Source organism: Panthera uncia (assembly GCF_023721935.1).
Source record: "Panthera uncia isolate 11264 chromosome C1 unlocalized genomic scaffold, Puncia_PCG_1.0 HiC_scaffold_3, whole genome shotgun sequence".
NCBI lineage: Eukaryota > Metazoa > Chordata > Mammalia > Carnivora > Felidae > Panthera > Panthera uncia.
The window spans coordinates 34681581-34698821 of record NW_026057584.1 but is presented as its reverse complement, the minus strand read 5'-3'; the positions used below and the strand labels follow the sequence as shown (position 1 = coordinate 34698821).

At 38.9% G+C, this 17241-nt stretch overlaps 1 protein-coding gene across 1 annotated transcript; it reads right to left on the bottom strand.

Moving 5' to 3' along the window:
- Window positions 1-6271: 6271 nt before the first annotated feature.
- Window positions 6272-14845, bottom strand: CLK1 (CDC like kinase 1). The gene is made up of 13 exons (XM_049615885.1): window positions 14762-14845; window positions 12545-12705; window positions 12027-12255; window positions 10954-11044; window positions 10493-10559; window positions 9284-9400; window positions 9031-9197; window positions 8138-8232; window positions 7912-8041; window positions 7674-7756; window positions 7116-7195; window positions 6785-6875; window positions 6272-6653 (listed from the first exon to the last, which is right to left on the bottom strand). The coding sequence occupies exons 2-13, from the start codon at window positions 12703-12705 to the stop codon at window positions 6510-6512; spliced, it is 1455 nt and encodes a 484-aa protein (XP_049471842.1). The 5' UTR covers window positions 14762-14845; the 3' UTR covers window positions 6272-6509.
- Between the last annotated feature and the right edge of the window lie 2396 nt (window positions 14846-17241).

Genomic DNA, 17241 nt, shown 5'->3' with positions numbered 1-17241 from the left:
ATCTCTGCTGGGTGATAATACTCCTCCCTGTTGTATCCATCTGGAGATTTTCATCCTCATTTGTAGTAATGAGATACCCCTCCCTCTTCCTGCTGGTGTGGCATTTTGAGGCCATGTGGAGAGTCAGAACTTTCATGCTGTCCACAGACAACATGGACTGAGGCCACTCCACTCAAGGTCAGTCAGGCCATCTGAGGTAATAGGTAATGAAGCAATCCTGCCCCTCCCATGCAGGGCTGGAGGCCTGCCCCTCCCATGCATTGCAGAGTCAGAATTGCCAACTCTGCCCAGAGGTGAGGTGGAACTCCTCTCTGACCTGGGTGTTAACATAAGCTGAGTGGAGATCCTGGACTCCTCATTCCCCTGCCTTTCCCACCAGGGTAGTATCAGAGGAGTCCTAGTGAAATAGAATATTTAAGTAAGACCCAGAGTCTTATAAATGCCCCAAATACTCAGGTTTCAATCATAATAAAAAAATTACTTGTCAGACCAAGGATCAAGAAAATATAATTTAAAAATGTCAACAGATGCCAAGATAACAGATCTTGGAATTACCCGATGATGACTTGATTTGATTTGAATTTTTTAGAGAAAAAGCGAGCTTGGGGGAGAGGGGTAGAAGGAGAGAAACTTAAGCAGACTCCACACTGAGCGTGGGCTCAATACCATGACCCTGGGATCATGACCTGAGCCGAAATCAAGAGTTGGTCACTCAACTGACTGAACCACCCAGGTGCCCCCCTACGATGATTTTAAAGCAGTCATCAGAAAAATGCTGTAATGAGCAATTACAAAAACACTTAAAAAAAAAAAAAGGAAAAATAGAAAGTCTCAGCAAATAAATATGAGACACGAGGAACCAGATCGAAATGTTGTAGCTGAGAAACACGACAGTTGGGGGGAAAACCCCCCACGGGATGGGCTAAACAGTAGAAAGGAAGGAATTGAGGGAAAAAATCGGTATTCTTGAATAATAGAAATTATCTAATCTAAATAACAGAAAATAGATGGGAAAAGAATGACCAGAGGATCAAGGACCTTTTGAACTATAACAAAAGATCTAGTATTCATGTCAAGAGTCCCAGAAAGAAAAAAGTGGGCAAGGCTGAAAAAGTATTCAAAGACATATGGTTGAAAACTCCCAAATTAGGCAAATGATCTAAACCTTCAGATTTGAGAAGCTGAATGCATCTCTAAAAAAGATAAACCCAAAGAATATATACATAGTCAAACACATAGTCAAAGACTATACAAAGACACATAGTCAAACATCTTTTGAAAATCCAGCCACCCACTACTTTTTGTAAAGTTTTACTAGAATGCAGTGACACCCATTCATTTACATGTTACCTACTTTCTCACTACGATAGCAAACATATACGCTTAAAACATATAGAAGAAAAAATACAGTGAACCTTCACTGATTCATCACCTAATTTCAACTATTATTATCTCACAGCCAATCTTATTTGGTCTATACTCCCTCTCTCCTCCCTTCTGCTTCTCCCAACCCCTCTGGGATTATTCTAAGGCAAAACCAAGGCATGGTAACTTTTCCAGGAATCCTTTCCTGTAACTGTTGAAAGGGAGGCAATATTCTTTCTTCCACTAGTAGCGTATAAGCCAGGACTGCAAGCAACCACTTTTGCAACCATTCAGAACGTTCTGGTGACTTCCTATCTCATCCAGAACAAAATAATCTACAAAGCAGGGGTGTCTGTCTGGCTCAGTCAGTAGAGTATGTGACTTTTGATCTTGGGGTTGAAGTTTGAGCCCCACATTGGGTGTGATTACTTAGAAATAAAATCTTAACACCCCCCCCCCCCCCCCCCCCCCCATGATCTACAAAGCCCTACATAATCTAGCCCCTGGATCTCTCTCTAACCTCATTTCCTAACACTCTAACACCCATTCAGGTTCAACTATACTGGTCTTGCTGTACGATGAGCATATTAAGGATACTTCTGCTTCTGTGGCAATTACTATCTTCTCTGCTTGCATAATCTTCCCTGGGTTATTATCTACATGGGCCTCTCCCTAATTTCCTAAGAATTTTACTCCAAAAAAAAAAAAAAAAAGGTTACCTATTTATTCAATATTTACTGAGCATCTTCAATCTTCCTGGCACTGTTATAGGTTCTTGGGATATGCAGTGAACAAATTGAAACATCTCTGGGATCACGGAGCTTACCTCTCAAAGGTGTAAAAGTAAACTCCTAGAGAGAAACAGCAGAGAAGGGAAATATGGATGGTGTTAAGGGAGGTTGTGGCAATTTTAAGTAGTCAGGGAAGGACTCACTGAAATAAACATCTGAAGGAGAGTGAAATGTGTATACCCAGAAGAGGAAGGACTATACTTGGTATGTTTGAGGATAAGGAGGCCAGTGAGGCCACAGAACTACAGAAGAGAAAGTAGCTGGCATTGTTGTCAGAAAGATGTAGTGGCATAGAAGATATTATCTATTTAAAGTTTATTTTTTTTATTTTGGAAGGGAGATAGAGAGCAAGCAAGGGAGGGACAGAGAGGGAGACAGAATCCCAAGCAGGCCGTGTGTGGTGTGTGGAGCCTGATGCAGGGCTCAATCTCCCGAACCACGAGATCACATCCTGAGCCAAAGTCAAGAGTCAGACGCTTAACCTATTAAGCCACCTGGGCATCCCAGACAGTAGATATTGTAAAGGTGATTATAACGACTTTGGTAGACTGATATGGAAGCCTTTGGCTTTTGAGATGGGTAACTTGACATTGAGTTTTAACAGGCTCACTCCGACTTCTGTTTGTAGACTGGGAACAGTTAAGATGGATGATTGATTCCACTGATGGTCCAAATTCTCTACCACTGCTTTTGTCCCCACCTTTTGCCATGTAATCTTGTAATATCCTCCGATGCAGATGCTAGCACCCAGCCACATGTCTTTCTTTGACCAACGGGATATTAGCAAATTGGCCCTAGGACACCATTCCCGAGGGGCAGGATAAGCCTCAAAGCTTGAACTTCCTTGCTTTTAAAGGTATCTAAACCCATGTTTTTTTCTTTTAGGTTTATTTATTTTGAGAGACTGCGAGTGGGGGAGGGGCAGAGAGAGACAAAGACACAGAATCCCAAGCCGGCTATGTACTAACAGCGCAGAGCCCGATTCAGGCCTCAAACTCACGAAACCGTGAGACCATGACCTGAGCCGAAATCAAGAGTTGGACACTTAACCAAGTCACTCAGGCACCCCAAAGATCTATAGGCCCTTAAAGGTTTATGTTATTCAATCTAATGCATCTCACTTTCAAACATGTAACCAATCCACTTTTCTTACATCTTAAAGGCTGTTAATTAGTACCACTGAATATGCAGGTCACCATCTGCAATGGCAAAATTTATGTAACTCAAAAACTAGGACTACAGTATGTAATTTGAGATTATCTAAGGTCAATTTATTTAAAATGTCCTATCATTTAGAGTGTACTCTTAAGAAAAAAATTCAGAGAAATCCTCTGCACAGGCCACCTTAATGTAATTTTTGAGTGCAAATTAACCCTAAGATTATTGTATTGCAGGGGACCAAAGGAACATGCAAAATACCAGTTAATATGTGACTCCTTCCAGAGCTAATAGCTTTTGTATAATCCAGGCCACTATTCCACTTGTGCTTTTCGTCTATTAAACATACCTGTAACTCTGAGATAAATACTGTAATATTCCTTAGTTTTACAAATAATATAGTCAAGAACAGACTTAGTGACATTCCAAAGTCATGCAGCTTATAGTAAGGGCTAGTTTTCAATCTAAATAGTATGGACCTGGAGTTGAGATCCTTATTCTGGCAACAAAAATTTATACTATGCCCTAAAAATCTGCTTAAAATCTCAGTGTTAATTTTATTTTTAAATTTCTAAAAAACCCCAAAACTCTTTTCAACAAACAATGCAAGAACTGGACACCCACATGCAAAGATTAATCCTTCACAAAAATTAACTCAAATGGATTAGATTTAAATGCAAAACACAAAACTTTAAAACTCCTAGGGAGAAAAGCTAGATGATCTTGAGTATGGCGACTTTTTAGAGACAGTAATGCCATAACCCATGAAAAAAAACTGACAATCTAGACTCTCTAAACATTAACTGCTGCTCTGTGAAAGGTCAAGAGAACAAGTCAAGCCAGACTGAAAGAAAATATTTGCAAAAGACAGGTCTAATAAAGGACTTTATCCCAAATCTACAGGTAACTTTTTTTTTTATTTTTGAGAGACCACACACATATGCACACACAGGGGAGGGACAGAGAGAAAAATCCCAAGCAGGGTCCACACTGTCAGTGCAGAACTGGATGTGGGGCTCGAATGCAGTCTGACATCATGACCTGAATGGAAACCAAGAGTCAACTTGGTTGACTCAACTGACTGAGCCACCCAGGTGCCTTACAAAGAACTCTTAATGTATCTTTATCATTTAATCTAGCAATCACTTGTTTTCTACCCAAAAGAATTGCAAACTTAGGTCCAAAAAAACAAAAAAACCCACACCCGTCCATGGGCATTTTTAGCAGCTTTATTCAAAATTGTCAAACTAGGAAGATGTTCTTTAGTAGGTAAGTGGATAACCTATACTACACCCAGACAATAGAATACTAATTCAGAACTAAAAAATGAACTATAAAGCTATGAAAAGATGGGAGGAACCTTAAATGCACATTACTTAGGTGAAAGCCGCCAATCTGAAAGGCCAAATACTGATTCCAATTATAGGACATTCTAGAAAAGGCAAAACTACAGAGTGAAAAGATTGGTGGTTGCCAGAGTATGGAAGGGGAAGAAGAGATAATAGGCAGAGCTCAGATTTTTAGAGCAATGAATATACTCCATATTCTACAACGATGGATGGATTACACATTTGTCCAAACCCAAGAACGTATTACACAAAAGTGAACTAGAGCAATCTATGGACTTTGGGTGATTATGTCAACATAGATTCAATTAGAATACATACCCACTGGTGAGGGATGTTAACAGAGGATGCTATGTACGTGTGGGGGCAGAGGGTACATCCATCTCTGTACCTTCCTCCCAATTTTGCTGTGAACCTACTACAACTCTTAGAAGTCTCTAAAAATTTTTTTGAGAGAGCACATGTGCACAAGCAGGGGAAGGGCACAGGGAGAATCTCAAGCAGTCTCCATGCCCAGGGCAGAGCCAAACACAGGGCTTGATCTCACTCATGACCTGGGCCAAAATCAAAAGTCAGATGCTTAGGGCACCTGGGTGGCTCAGTTGTTAAGCATCTGACCTTGACTCAGGTCATGACCTTACAGTTGGTGAGTGAGTCTGACATCAGGTAAAAAACATGAGCCCCAGGCGAGTCCTGCTTCTCTCGCTCTCTGCCCCTTTATCTTTCGTGCCCTCTCTTGCTCTTAAAACAAAAGTCAAATGCTTGACTGAATCACCCAGACATCCCAAAGTCTTAAAAAACAATAAAAAATAAAAACCCTGATGCAGAGTCCTAAATGGATCAAATATAAATGAAACCATCGGCAAAAGCCTGACTTTTGTCAAGTCACTTGATAACTTAAACTTGGCTGCCAAGTATTCTGGAAATTATTTTTATTCATGAAGTTTTTTTACGATTTTATATATATATATTTTTTTTTAAATTTTTTTTTAACGTTTATTTATTTTTGAGACAGAGAGAGACAGAGCATGAATGGGGGAGGGTCAGAGAGAGGGAGACACAGAATCCGAAACAGGCTCCAGGCTCTGAGCTGTCAGCACAGAGCCCGACGCGGGGCTCGAACTCACGGACCGTGAGGTCACGACCTGAGCCGAAGTCGGCCGCTTAACCGACTGAGCCACCCAGGTGCCCCACGATTTTATATTTTTTAAGTAATGTCTACACCTAACGTTGGACTCCAATTCAATACCCTAAGTTCAAGAGTTGCATGTTCTTCCAACTGAGCCAGCCAGGTACCCCTCTGGAAGCTTTTCTGTCATTCATTATCAGTCTTGAGCATAGGACATGAGGCCATTTGTAGTATCCTACTGCGGGGGGTGGGGGGGGAAGGTTAGAATAAAGAGAGGAAGAAAACTGGGGACTAATTTCTACTTCTTTGTGTCCTGTAATGTGGGCTCATTAACATTTGGTTTTAAGAAGGAAGGAAGAAGCTCCAATGCTAGCAATCCCTAAAATGCAAACAGCTAACTATTTCTGAAGACTTAAGGAAACCTCCAAGAATGGAAATCTATGCACGAAGAAAAATGGTGCTAAAACCAAGTTATAGATTCCTTTAAATTTCATAAGCGCAAAAAGTTTATTCTGAATAAATCATTTTATACAGTAATTACTGGAAAAAATGTTCATTACTTTAGCTATTTACTTAACAATTCAAATTATCCAAGCAAAATAATCATGGAAATAAAAAAAAATGTAAGAAATTTACAAAAGCTATACAAAATAACTTATTTAAAAATTAAGACTGATACAGTCTATAAAATCTCTTCAAGAGAGCTATACTGTTACAGATCTATGTATCTTTTCTCAGGGGATGAAAGAAAGGATGCTTTAAGGCTTCTCTGAGAGTAATCCTTTTAGCTGGATCATACTGTAACATTTTCTCAATGAGGTCAAAGAGAAGTTCATGTTCAGCATCCTGAGAGAGCATAAATTCCTGAAAGGAAAAGAAATACAGTCAACAATCTTTTCTACTACCATTTATTACCATTTTATTTTCTACCATAAAAAGAAGGGAAATTCAAGGTTTTGATAATTTAAGCCCAGGCTTAAATGGGCCAGGCTCACCTTCAGAGGTTTACAGCGCCTTGAAACATATCTGCCAGCAGAACTGTGTTCATCCCAGTCTAATCGATCATGATGGAAATATTTACGTTTCCTAAAAGTAAATACCCATTCATTTATAATGCTGACAATGAAAACTTAAAAACATCTAGCAAAAGTGATTGGTTTCATCACTTATGATGATTTTATTGATCAAAGATTAACACTTTAGAATTCTAGAGACTTGGAAAATTACTTAAGTGAAGATGCATTTGTCAAACTTCACCATTTCATAAAATTCTAACCAGAATATAAAACCAAGTGGTACGAAAGATGTACCTACTCTTAAACATACCTCGTTTTCTGTATCATATGTTTTGGTAAAGGTCCAAGAATTCTTTCCATCATTGCCAAATGCTCCTTACTATCATGTGTCTAAAATAACAAACAGAACTTGTTAAGCACATTGTGCACTTTGATCTCATTTAACACAGCTGCTACACTTCTAGTCCAGAAAGAGGTCACAAGGAAGGTGATTACTAAAAAAGGGCAAACTTTTAGCAAGTTACAGCTGGTAACAAATATCAAGGCACACAGAACAAGGTCACCAATGACTTCTCTAAATCAACAGCATAATTGTTTATAAATCCTTAAAAATGTTTTTAAATAAAATAATAAATTATGAAGGGAAATACAAATACCCAATAGCATCAGAGTCACAGGACTTTCATTTCTTTATACTCATCTACAGTTAAGTCTACAAGGAGAAAAAAAGCTACCTAAATGTGCATACTTTGCATTAAAGTGCTCATTCACATAAGACTAAATAAATAAATAAATAAATAAAGGGCTCATCCACACAAACAAGCACTTTTCTTGAGCAAAGCCATCGAAACAGATCACGGTCACTTACTGGAAATACTGTAAACCCAAGGTAGTATTCAATAAGAATACATCCTATACTCCAGACATCACACGGCTGGGACCATCCCAGGGCTGCAAAGCAAAGCAAACTGTCAGAAAAAGACTTCAATATTCCTTGAAGACCTAAAAAATGCCATAAAGATTAAGACTAGAATTCTAAATTTTAAAGTGAGCTTCAATAAAGATATATATAGAAGTTCCCAAACCATAATTAAGAAGTAACTTACCTAAAATAACTTCAGGTGCCCTATAATGCCTTGTAGATACCAATGTACTGTGATGTTCATCATCATATGTTGCACTTCCAAAGTCTACAACTTTAATATCTGGATTTATTAAGGTACGTTCATCACGTTTCTGAAAATCGTAATTCATGGGTTAAGGAGGCATAATACCTTGAGGCATAAAATATTCACTTCTAACTATGAAAATACTAATACACTGAAGACTTACCATTTTGGGATTATATGCCTCTGTGTAGTCAGACTGCACAAATAAGATGTTTTCAGGCTTTAAGTCTGTGTGAGTCAACTTATTACTGTGCAGAACTGAGAATGAAACAAACAACTACTGTAATTGGAAAATCAAAAACCTAACCAAACTCAAAGCCCTACAACAAAAAACCTCTCTGATGCCTTTTCCACAGGTCCAAAGTTGTCAACAACTTTGACAACAAGAAAGTTGTTTCTGCCAACAGCTGGCTAGAAAACCACCCACTACCTTCAGTTAGTCCACCGCCAGCTAACAGCTAACTACTCAAAAAGTAAAGAAAGAAGTATCTTTCTCTTACAAAGCCAAGATTTATCATTCTTTAACCCAGTGGTTCCGGGTTAGTATTTTTAAGAATCAAGCTAAATTACAGTCTTCTCTATGACAATGTACTATTGTACGATAGACAATATACTACTTACTGAATAAAACGCAATGAACTGATCAGCAGCTGGTTATCAACATCTTCCTCATACCTACTCTTAGGCCAGGTTTTTATTTATTTTTTTATTTTTTAAAATTTTTTTAACATTTATTTATTTTTGAGACAGAGAGAGACACAGCATGAACAGGGGAGGGGCAGAGAGAGAGGGAGACACAGAATCGGAAGCAGGCTCCAGGCTCTGAGCCGTCAGCCCAGAGCCCGACGCGGGGCTCGAACTCACGGACCGCGAGATCGTGACCTGAGCTGAAGTCGGACGCTTTAACCGACTGAGCCACCCAGGCGCCCCTAGGCCAGGTTTTTAAGACCTATAGGTTAGATCCCATTTTTTATTTAAAAATCCCAATCAGTCTGGCACTAGATCAGTCTCAACAAACTCAAGATTCTCATTCTCAAAGATATGCCAAGTACTCACAATTCACGGACTTGCATATCTGATATGCCATCTTCCTGATATGATCCAGACGAAATGGTAGAAAACCATTTTCCTTAATGAAGTCATAAGTACTAAGTCCTAGTAGTTCAAATACAATGCAAATATGACCATGATGCTCAAACCACTCCAACATCTGGACACAGCGGCTATAAACATATGAAAAATAACTGAGTACAGCTTCTTACAATTCAAATCTACGTGACAGAATTTTCTGAATTGTTTTTATACTTACAATGTACTGCTGGGGTCTGTTGTATTCAAGTGTTCCAGAACTTGTATTTCTGAGCGAGCAGCTTCACAGTATCTATCCACATTTTTAACTATTTTTACTGCTACATGTCTACCTCCTCTGTTAGAAAAAGTCCAAGTCAAAAAAAAAATGTTAAAGATGATGTCCTACTCCATTTTCCTATCACTCTTTTCAAACTGTGCGACTTCTACTTTGACCCACTGTATTTATCTTCTTAAATCTGTGGTCTAACATTTGGTTTTATCAGATGTACTATATGGAAGTACTCTCTTATAACTGCAACTCAATGTAAATAATGAGAACGATGCATATTTTTTTCATCAAACCACCACTCACATGAATGTTTTGGTCCTTCTACTAAAATGTATGTTAATAGTTGTAATTTAATAAGAACATTGGGGATATCACCACTTCAGTTTGTATTCCAATTAAGACTCAAAACATGTACATATAACAGTTTCTCCTTATAGTACCTGGCAAATATTTTATCAAATTCTTCCTTTGTCTACGTTACCAGAAAACTTTAGAGATAGTAGGAGCATAGTATGGAGCTCCAGCTCTCAAAACCTTACTAACCAATAGTAGGAAGCCTTCTCTAGTCATTTGTTTAGAAAAACTCTGCCATTCAAAAGGGGGGAAAAATTCAAAAAGAAGACAAAAAAGGTAAAAGGAGAGTTCTTACATTATCTCAAGAAATTTTAATTTGAAGAACATGAATAAAGCAACATGTAATACCATTTTACAAGAGTATTCAACCCTAATGGTGTAATCACAATGATAGCATCTAAAAATACAGATTCCTAGGTTAACTACTCTGATAATTGTTTCAACATGCCTTAGGTAAGCAAAATTCCAAATACCCCTAACATAAAACCAAGGCTTTGAAAAGTTCTGATTTAGATCACTGATCTGGGGCAGGGGGGATCACAATTTCCCAGTGGGATAACAAAAGAATACTTTCTAAAACAATAAAACCTGCTCTCAGCTTAAAATTAAAGGCTACGTACACTACTAATAGCTAATACTTAAAAAATGCAAAGTGCTAGTACCTTTTACTGGGAATTTCCCACATTACAGTAAAAAAACCAAATGAAAGGATATAATAATATATCTCATTCAGACCAGTCTAAAGCTAAAAAAATTTTCTAATGCTGATGACCTCCCCAAATGCAATTACAGTAGGAAACTTACGCTTTATGATCAATGCACTCCACGACTTTTCCAAAAGCTCCTTCTCCTAAAGTATCAACAATTTCATCTAAAAGAGAGAAATAAAGCTCAGTCATACCAAGAAGTGGAAATAATTTACTTATCATAATAAATGCTATCAATGCACATTATTCTAGTTGATGCTACAAATTTCCTTATCACTAGACATTTTACTGGTCAACACTGTCAAAAAACATTTATAACTATTTTTAGGTCTAATTTCATTCTTAAGTTCATTTTATTAACTTGATTTACTGTTTTGGAAGTTCTGCTTAACAAATATTAAATTTCTAAAGAAAGAAAAAACACAATCCCCACCCACCAAAAGAAATGGAAAACAAACAAAAAACAGAGAAAGAAAAAAAGATTTCCAAATCCCTGAAATGTTTATATATAGATTATGTTATCTGAAAAGTTAATAAGTGTTGAAAAATATTCTATACATCTTGCACTTAGTACGTCTCCACTCTGACAGATCAGGTGACCCTCCTCATCATCCTCTACACTCCTGGTTCTTTTCCTTCGGTGACTCTTCTGGAAACGTCAAGTGGGCGGCACCAAGATCATCCAGCCAATCAATATACCCGAGTGAATTCAGGGCAGAATACGAAATTCATTCAGCGGGGAGATATTCAGGCATTCAGATACACGCCAGGCCACAAACGGTTGGCAGGAGCAATTTCAAATTCAGTCCCCAGAAATTCACAGGGCACATAGTTTATGTTAACAGGAGAAAAACATGGCAAGGAACAGATTTTCAGATAAGATACTCAAAGTGGCAAGGCAACAAAACATAATACAATTGTTTTTCTTAAAAAAAAAAAAAAATGCTTAGTTGTAGCATTCACTGAAACATAATTTTAAGTTTCTAGTGTTCTAATTTAATGTTGCAAAATTGTAGGATGTAATAGTTACTTGGTCAAAGTAGACTGTGGCCAAATTAAGACTTCCTAGCTAATCTAACAAATATTGAACAGTAAATAAAATTAAAGTCCTAATTTTGGGGAGAAAAAAAAAAAAGATTTGGCATACAAGAATAACACTATGTCATTTAAAATGTCATCTGAACTATCTTCAAATTAACCCATAACCCATAATGTTCCAATCTGTTAAGTGGTTTGCTTAATGAAAAAAGAATCAGAAAGCATGCTTTGCTAGAAAAAGGCATGCCTAAACCTTTAATCTTACAAAAATAAAATGCCTATTCTACTTTTGTGATAAACTTCAATTTATCAAAACAAATCAGATTTCTTGAAGTACCACAAAACTAAGTTAATCACCTCCACTGTTTCACTGGAATGACAATTAATTGCTAACTAGTAATAAAAAGTTACTCTATTACTTAATATGTATTGTATTCAGGAGTTTCCTATGCAATGCACAAACACAGAAAGAATCCTGCAAGTTAAATTGAGATGACTTCTTTTTAAACACAACTTTCTCAAATAATCAAATTCAAGTTTTCCTGTCCCAAGGGGGAAATAAACTTTACAGAATGTTTTAAAAGAGCTCATACCCCATGTGAACGATGGTGTGAAGTACTATGGTGAATCCTATGTTTGCTTTTATAACTACTTCTTCCACTTCTACCAGAAGACTTGCTACTATGGTTCTGGTATCTGCTTTCATGGTCTCTATGGCGATGTCCAGGTTCACATCCTTGACTGTAGTCATTTCTGTATTCATCAATGTAGCGTCGACTATGATAATCTTTCTCATTTATGGACCTGTTTTCCACATAATGACTAAAAACAAAAAATATTGTTAATTATTTATGCTAATACTAGATATCCTCAAACCGACAGTACTCTTAATACCTTTTGCTTTCCCCACCAAAAAAAAAAAAATCCCATGCAATTTTAGAAACGTTATAAGCCATCATTGGAAACAGAAACAAATGCTATTCATGGCTACTTATTTAAGTGATGCTGTAATTTTAATCATGAAAATATACCCCCTCCACCGTTTTACTGAGGTATCACTGACATACAACATTTTGATGCAATATATGTTCATATATATTATTATTCTTACCTATCAGATGTTTTAGAGTGATTATATTTGCAGTGCTTATTCTCCCGGGCACTGCTATGTGATCTCTTCTTTCTTTTATGACTGCTGCTGCTTCTCCATTTTCCACAGTCCCAATCTTTTTCCTCCCAATCAGGGCAATAAGTTCTCTTCAAGTGTCTCATCTACATAAAAGAGAAGTTTTAAGTAGTATCCTACCTGTCAGCACTGAACACTTCAATTAATAAAACTCTTCTTTGCTAATTCATTCTAGCTGTGATTTTTAAACTGTTCTTTTATTTTTGTTTCTTTAAATATTTATTTTTAAGTAATATCTCAACACCCAACACGGGATGGAACTCACAATGTAGAGATCAAGCGTTGCGTGTTCCACGGACTGACCCAGCCAGGTGTCCCTAAATCGTTCTTTTATTTGTATATTTATTTTTTAATGTTTGTTTGTTTTTGAAAGAGAGAGAGGGAGAGTGTGAGCTGGGAAGGGGGGGGGGGAGGGAGTGGCTGCAGAGGATGTGAAGCAGGCTCTGTGCTGATAGCAGAGTCCAATGTGAGTTCGAACTCAAAAACCATGAGATTCTGACCCAGACGGAAGTCAGACGCTTAACCGACTGAGCCACCCAGGTGCCCCTAAATTGTTCTTTTAAATCAAAGTTCAAAATTCACTGTCAGCCAGTCTAAAATCACCGATAAATCCGATGAGAGCATTGCGCCAAAATGTGGAGTCCAAACTATTAACAATATTCTGCATTATCCATGTTATGCTAAGATTTATTTATTTTATTTTATTTTTTTTAATTTTTTTTTTTTAACATTTATTTATTTTTGAGACAGAGAGAGACAGAGCATGAACAGGGGAGGGGCAGAGAGAGAGAGACACAGAATCGGAAGCAGGCTCCAGGCTCTGAGCCATCAACCCAGAGCCCGACGCGGGGCTCGAACTCACGGACTGTGAGATCGTGACCTGAGCTGAAGTCGGACGCTTAACCGACTGAGCCACCCAGGCGCCCCTATGCTAAGATTTATTGAAAGTGTGTAGGAAAAGAAAAAAACGGGGAGAGGGCTGGAAAGTCCAATTCATCAACTTGGTAAAAACCTTACCCCTTTCCTGTCAGTAGCATAATTTACTATAGGTCCACATATGTAACTCTCCCCATTTAAACGTGTATCGGAAACTAGCCTCCCAACTCAAATGCAATCCGAAACGTTCTTTGCGACAGAACACTCATTATTGTGTATTTCTGTAAAGGAGATATATCCCCAAGGCCTTTTACTATACACAAATCAATGGTGGCATTAGAAAACCACAAAATACCATCTTCGATGACCATTCCCCGGCATGTATATATATAACAAAACCTAGCTTATCTTAAAAGCAATCTTACATAATCAACTTAGAGGAGGGCAGCACCTTCCTTCCAGAAATGTTTCAAGAAGAATCCCTAACAACTTGGAAAAAAAAACCACACACACATAAATGACTTTTCATTGTCCACTATCGTTTTTACCAGTACTAACTGCTGGGGCTCCACCACGTCTCTGCACACAACTCCGAGTCAAAATATTCTGAAGGTTGCTCTCAACATGTTGGGGGATCGAGGGCGCAAAAACTCCAACGCATAAGATGTCTGATAGCCTGACTGCTCTCACACGCTCCTTCAAATATATCCTATTATTTCTCCTTTTTCTAAACCCTATTTTTGTTAACGCCACCGAAGGCAAAGACACTCGTGATTTTCACTTTATTAAATCTTTTAAGACTCGAGTAGACCTTAGGTGATGTCGCCTCGTATCAGCTCAATGCGTTTTTCTGTTTGCTAGGAACACAGTTCCTCACAGGAGGCTGACATGCACATTCCAAGAGACAAGTAAACACCACCCACAGCAGGAAGCTTCGCCTCCTCCGCCCCGCCGCCATCTTACAGTTCCGCCGGGGTGGCCAGGGCCGCCGACGACAAAATGGCGCCTACGGGCGTCCGGCCAAGCCCTCCCAGCTCAGCCAAGTCACTACGCCTCGCCAGTGTCCGGGGAGTCGCGGTTCAAGGAGAAACTCGCGGCAACAGTCTCGGCAGAGAAGACAAGCGGGCCGCCTCCGTGCGACCCAAGAGGGTGAAAGAGGAAAGGAGGGGGAAGGGTCGTCGTACTAGATGTTGTATGCCCCACAGGGCGCTCTCTGGGCACAGAAAAAGGGTCTTGACACCTAGCCTGCTTCCTCCTGAGTCTTACCTTCCTGGCCAGAGCGTCCAAGCCGAAGAAGACAAAAGACTGCAACGCGACGACAGAGTAAGCCCAGCTGGCTACCACGAGCTCCAACAACAAAATGGAGCTGACAGCCGCAGCGTCTGGACTCTCCTCGAAAATATTGGTGACGCTGCGAGCGCGTCCCCGCCGCGGGGCGGGGCGGGGCGGGGCGGCACGGGCGCGTCACTGGATCGCAGGGATGGAAGGAGACTAACGTAGGAGCCGTGTGCGCAGGCGCCGCGTGGGGAGCTCAGCGACAGAAGGTGGAGGTGGGGAAGTTGCGGACGGCGGCTCTGTCGGCCATGTTGTCCACTGTCTAGGTCTTAGGAAATAACGTAAGTACTGTGGAAAAGTCTCGTCCATGCTCTTTAAAAATATTTGGGAACGCTGGATACAAGAAGAAGTGAGGCAAGCATGATACAAAATATCCTGCGCCCTGAATGCAACCACTAAACAATCTTTAAAAAAAAAAAAATAAATAAAAGCACCTCTTCTATCATGTAGCCCTAAATTATTAATTGTCTGGATTTCAGCATTTGCTAAGGTTCTGAGACCTATTTTAAACTAGTTAAGGCTTTAGTGGCTGGGACTCACACACCCTGAAATTGGATTGGAAGAATTTTCAAGATTTTGAAAGTTTAAACGAGTGAACATTTTGGAGACAGGAAGTGGATACCCTACACAGTTAAACATTTTGGCATTAAGCCGGTCCTTTTCAGTGTTAAGGCCAGATGAACTGTAAAAAAAGGAAATGGAAGGTCGTGAGGGAAAAGCGCCAGGAAACAACCTCTGAACAACAAAATCTTCAAACTACACTTCAGTGGACCAAAATGATTTCCAATCCTGACCTCGCACCCTTCCTCCCATTTTGTTTCTTGAACAAAATGATTGCTTATTCATTCCAAACAGTGGAAAATGTATAAAATCAAACATTAACGATTAAGCATAATTTTACTGCTCACACTTGCACAGGAGAGCAACGTATATTGCCTAGCCCTATGCAGATGCACAATTATGGGTAAAAAGTGATGAGGAATACATATTTCCAAAGTATCTGTGGTAGTTTGCATTTCTTAAGCCCCTTTTCTTAATGGATTTGAAGATGCTTTAAAACCATTAATACTTAAATCTTTACATTGGGGCCAAGATCACCAAATACAAGGTAAATATTTCAGAGGGAGAAATCACAATAAATTGTGAAATTTGTAGCTGTTCAGGATACAGTTAGCACACTTAAATGTTAAACAAACCTAGGGAATCCTGGTCTTTGGAGGATGATAGCTAATCATAGTGGGCTAATTATTGTGCCAAGCGCTGTACATACATTTTCACTTAATCCTAACAACCTGCAAGATAGGCATCAACTATATTCTTCTATTACAGATAAAAGTTGCAGTGCATGTGCAGAGAGCAATTTAGAATCCCTACAGTAAGATTATAAGGGTGAAAGAAAATGAACATTGAAAAAATCTTATATATACTACCAAAATTAGTTTCTAAAATGTGTTTTTTTCAAAATGGTTTTAAATTTAGCAAACCCTCTCACACCTAGCCAGGTACTAATGTGAGATTTACCCAAAGTTACATTTATGAAATGAACTATTTTGTGTGTTAGTGCTTATGATTGTTTGGGGCATGCTATGTCCACCCCCCCCCCCCCCCCCAATAATCTCTACTACCTCAGATTGTGACTGTATTTGTAGATAGGGCCTTTACCCAAGTACTTAAGGTTAAAATGAGGTCATTAGGATGGGCCCTAATCCAATATGACTGACGTCTTTATAAAGAGATTATGACATAATTACCCACTGAGGATGATCTTGTGAAGATAGAAGATGGTCATCCACAAGCCAAAGTGAGAGACCTTTGTGTAAATAACCCTGCCCATGCCTTGACCTCCTAACTGCTAGTCTCTATAACAGAATTTTAAGCTACCCAGTTTCTGGTACTTTGTTATGGCAACCCTAACAAATTAATGCAGTGCAAAGATTTTAAAATGGTATTTTGGTGAGGGGCACCTGGATGGCGCAGTCAGTTGAGCATCTGACTCCTGATTTCAGCTCAGGTCATAGGATCAAGCCCCAAGCTGGGCTCTGAGCTGAACTTGGAGCTTGTTTGAGATTCTCTCTCTCCCTTGGCCCCTCTCTCCCACTCAGTCTCTCATAAAAAAATAAATGGTATTTTGGTGGAACCTTGTAACTTTATTCCCTAATTAGTGAAGTTGAACATTTTCTCTTTTCTCTTGTGACTTGCCCATTCATACCTCATTGCTTTTTTGAATGTACAGTTCTATCTTTTAAGCTTTTTAATTGCAATGAAGTTTTTGATTTTCATATAGTTAAACCTGTTTCATCTTTACCTTTGTCATGTTTGTGAACTGAGAAATTCCTCTTTGGAGGTGTTTCTCCCCACCCCTGCCACCCCGGAAACTTATCCATCTGGAATTTTGGTACATCATGTGAGGC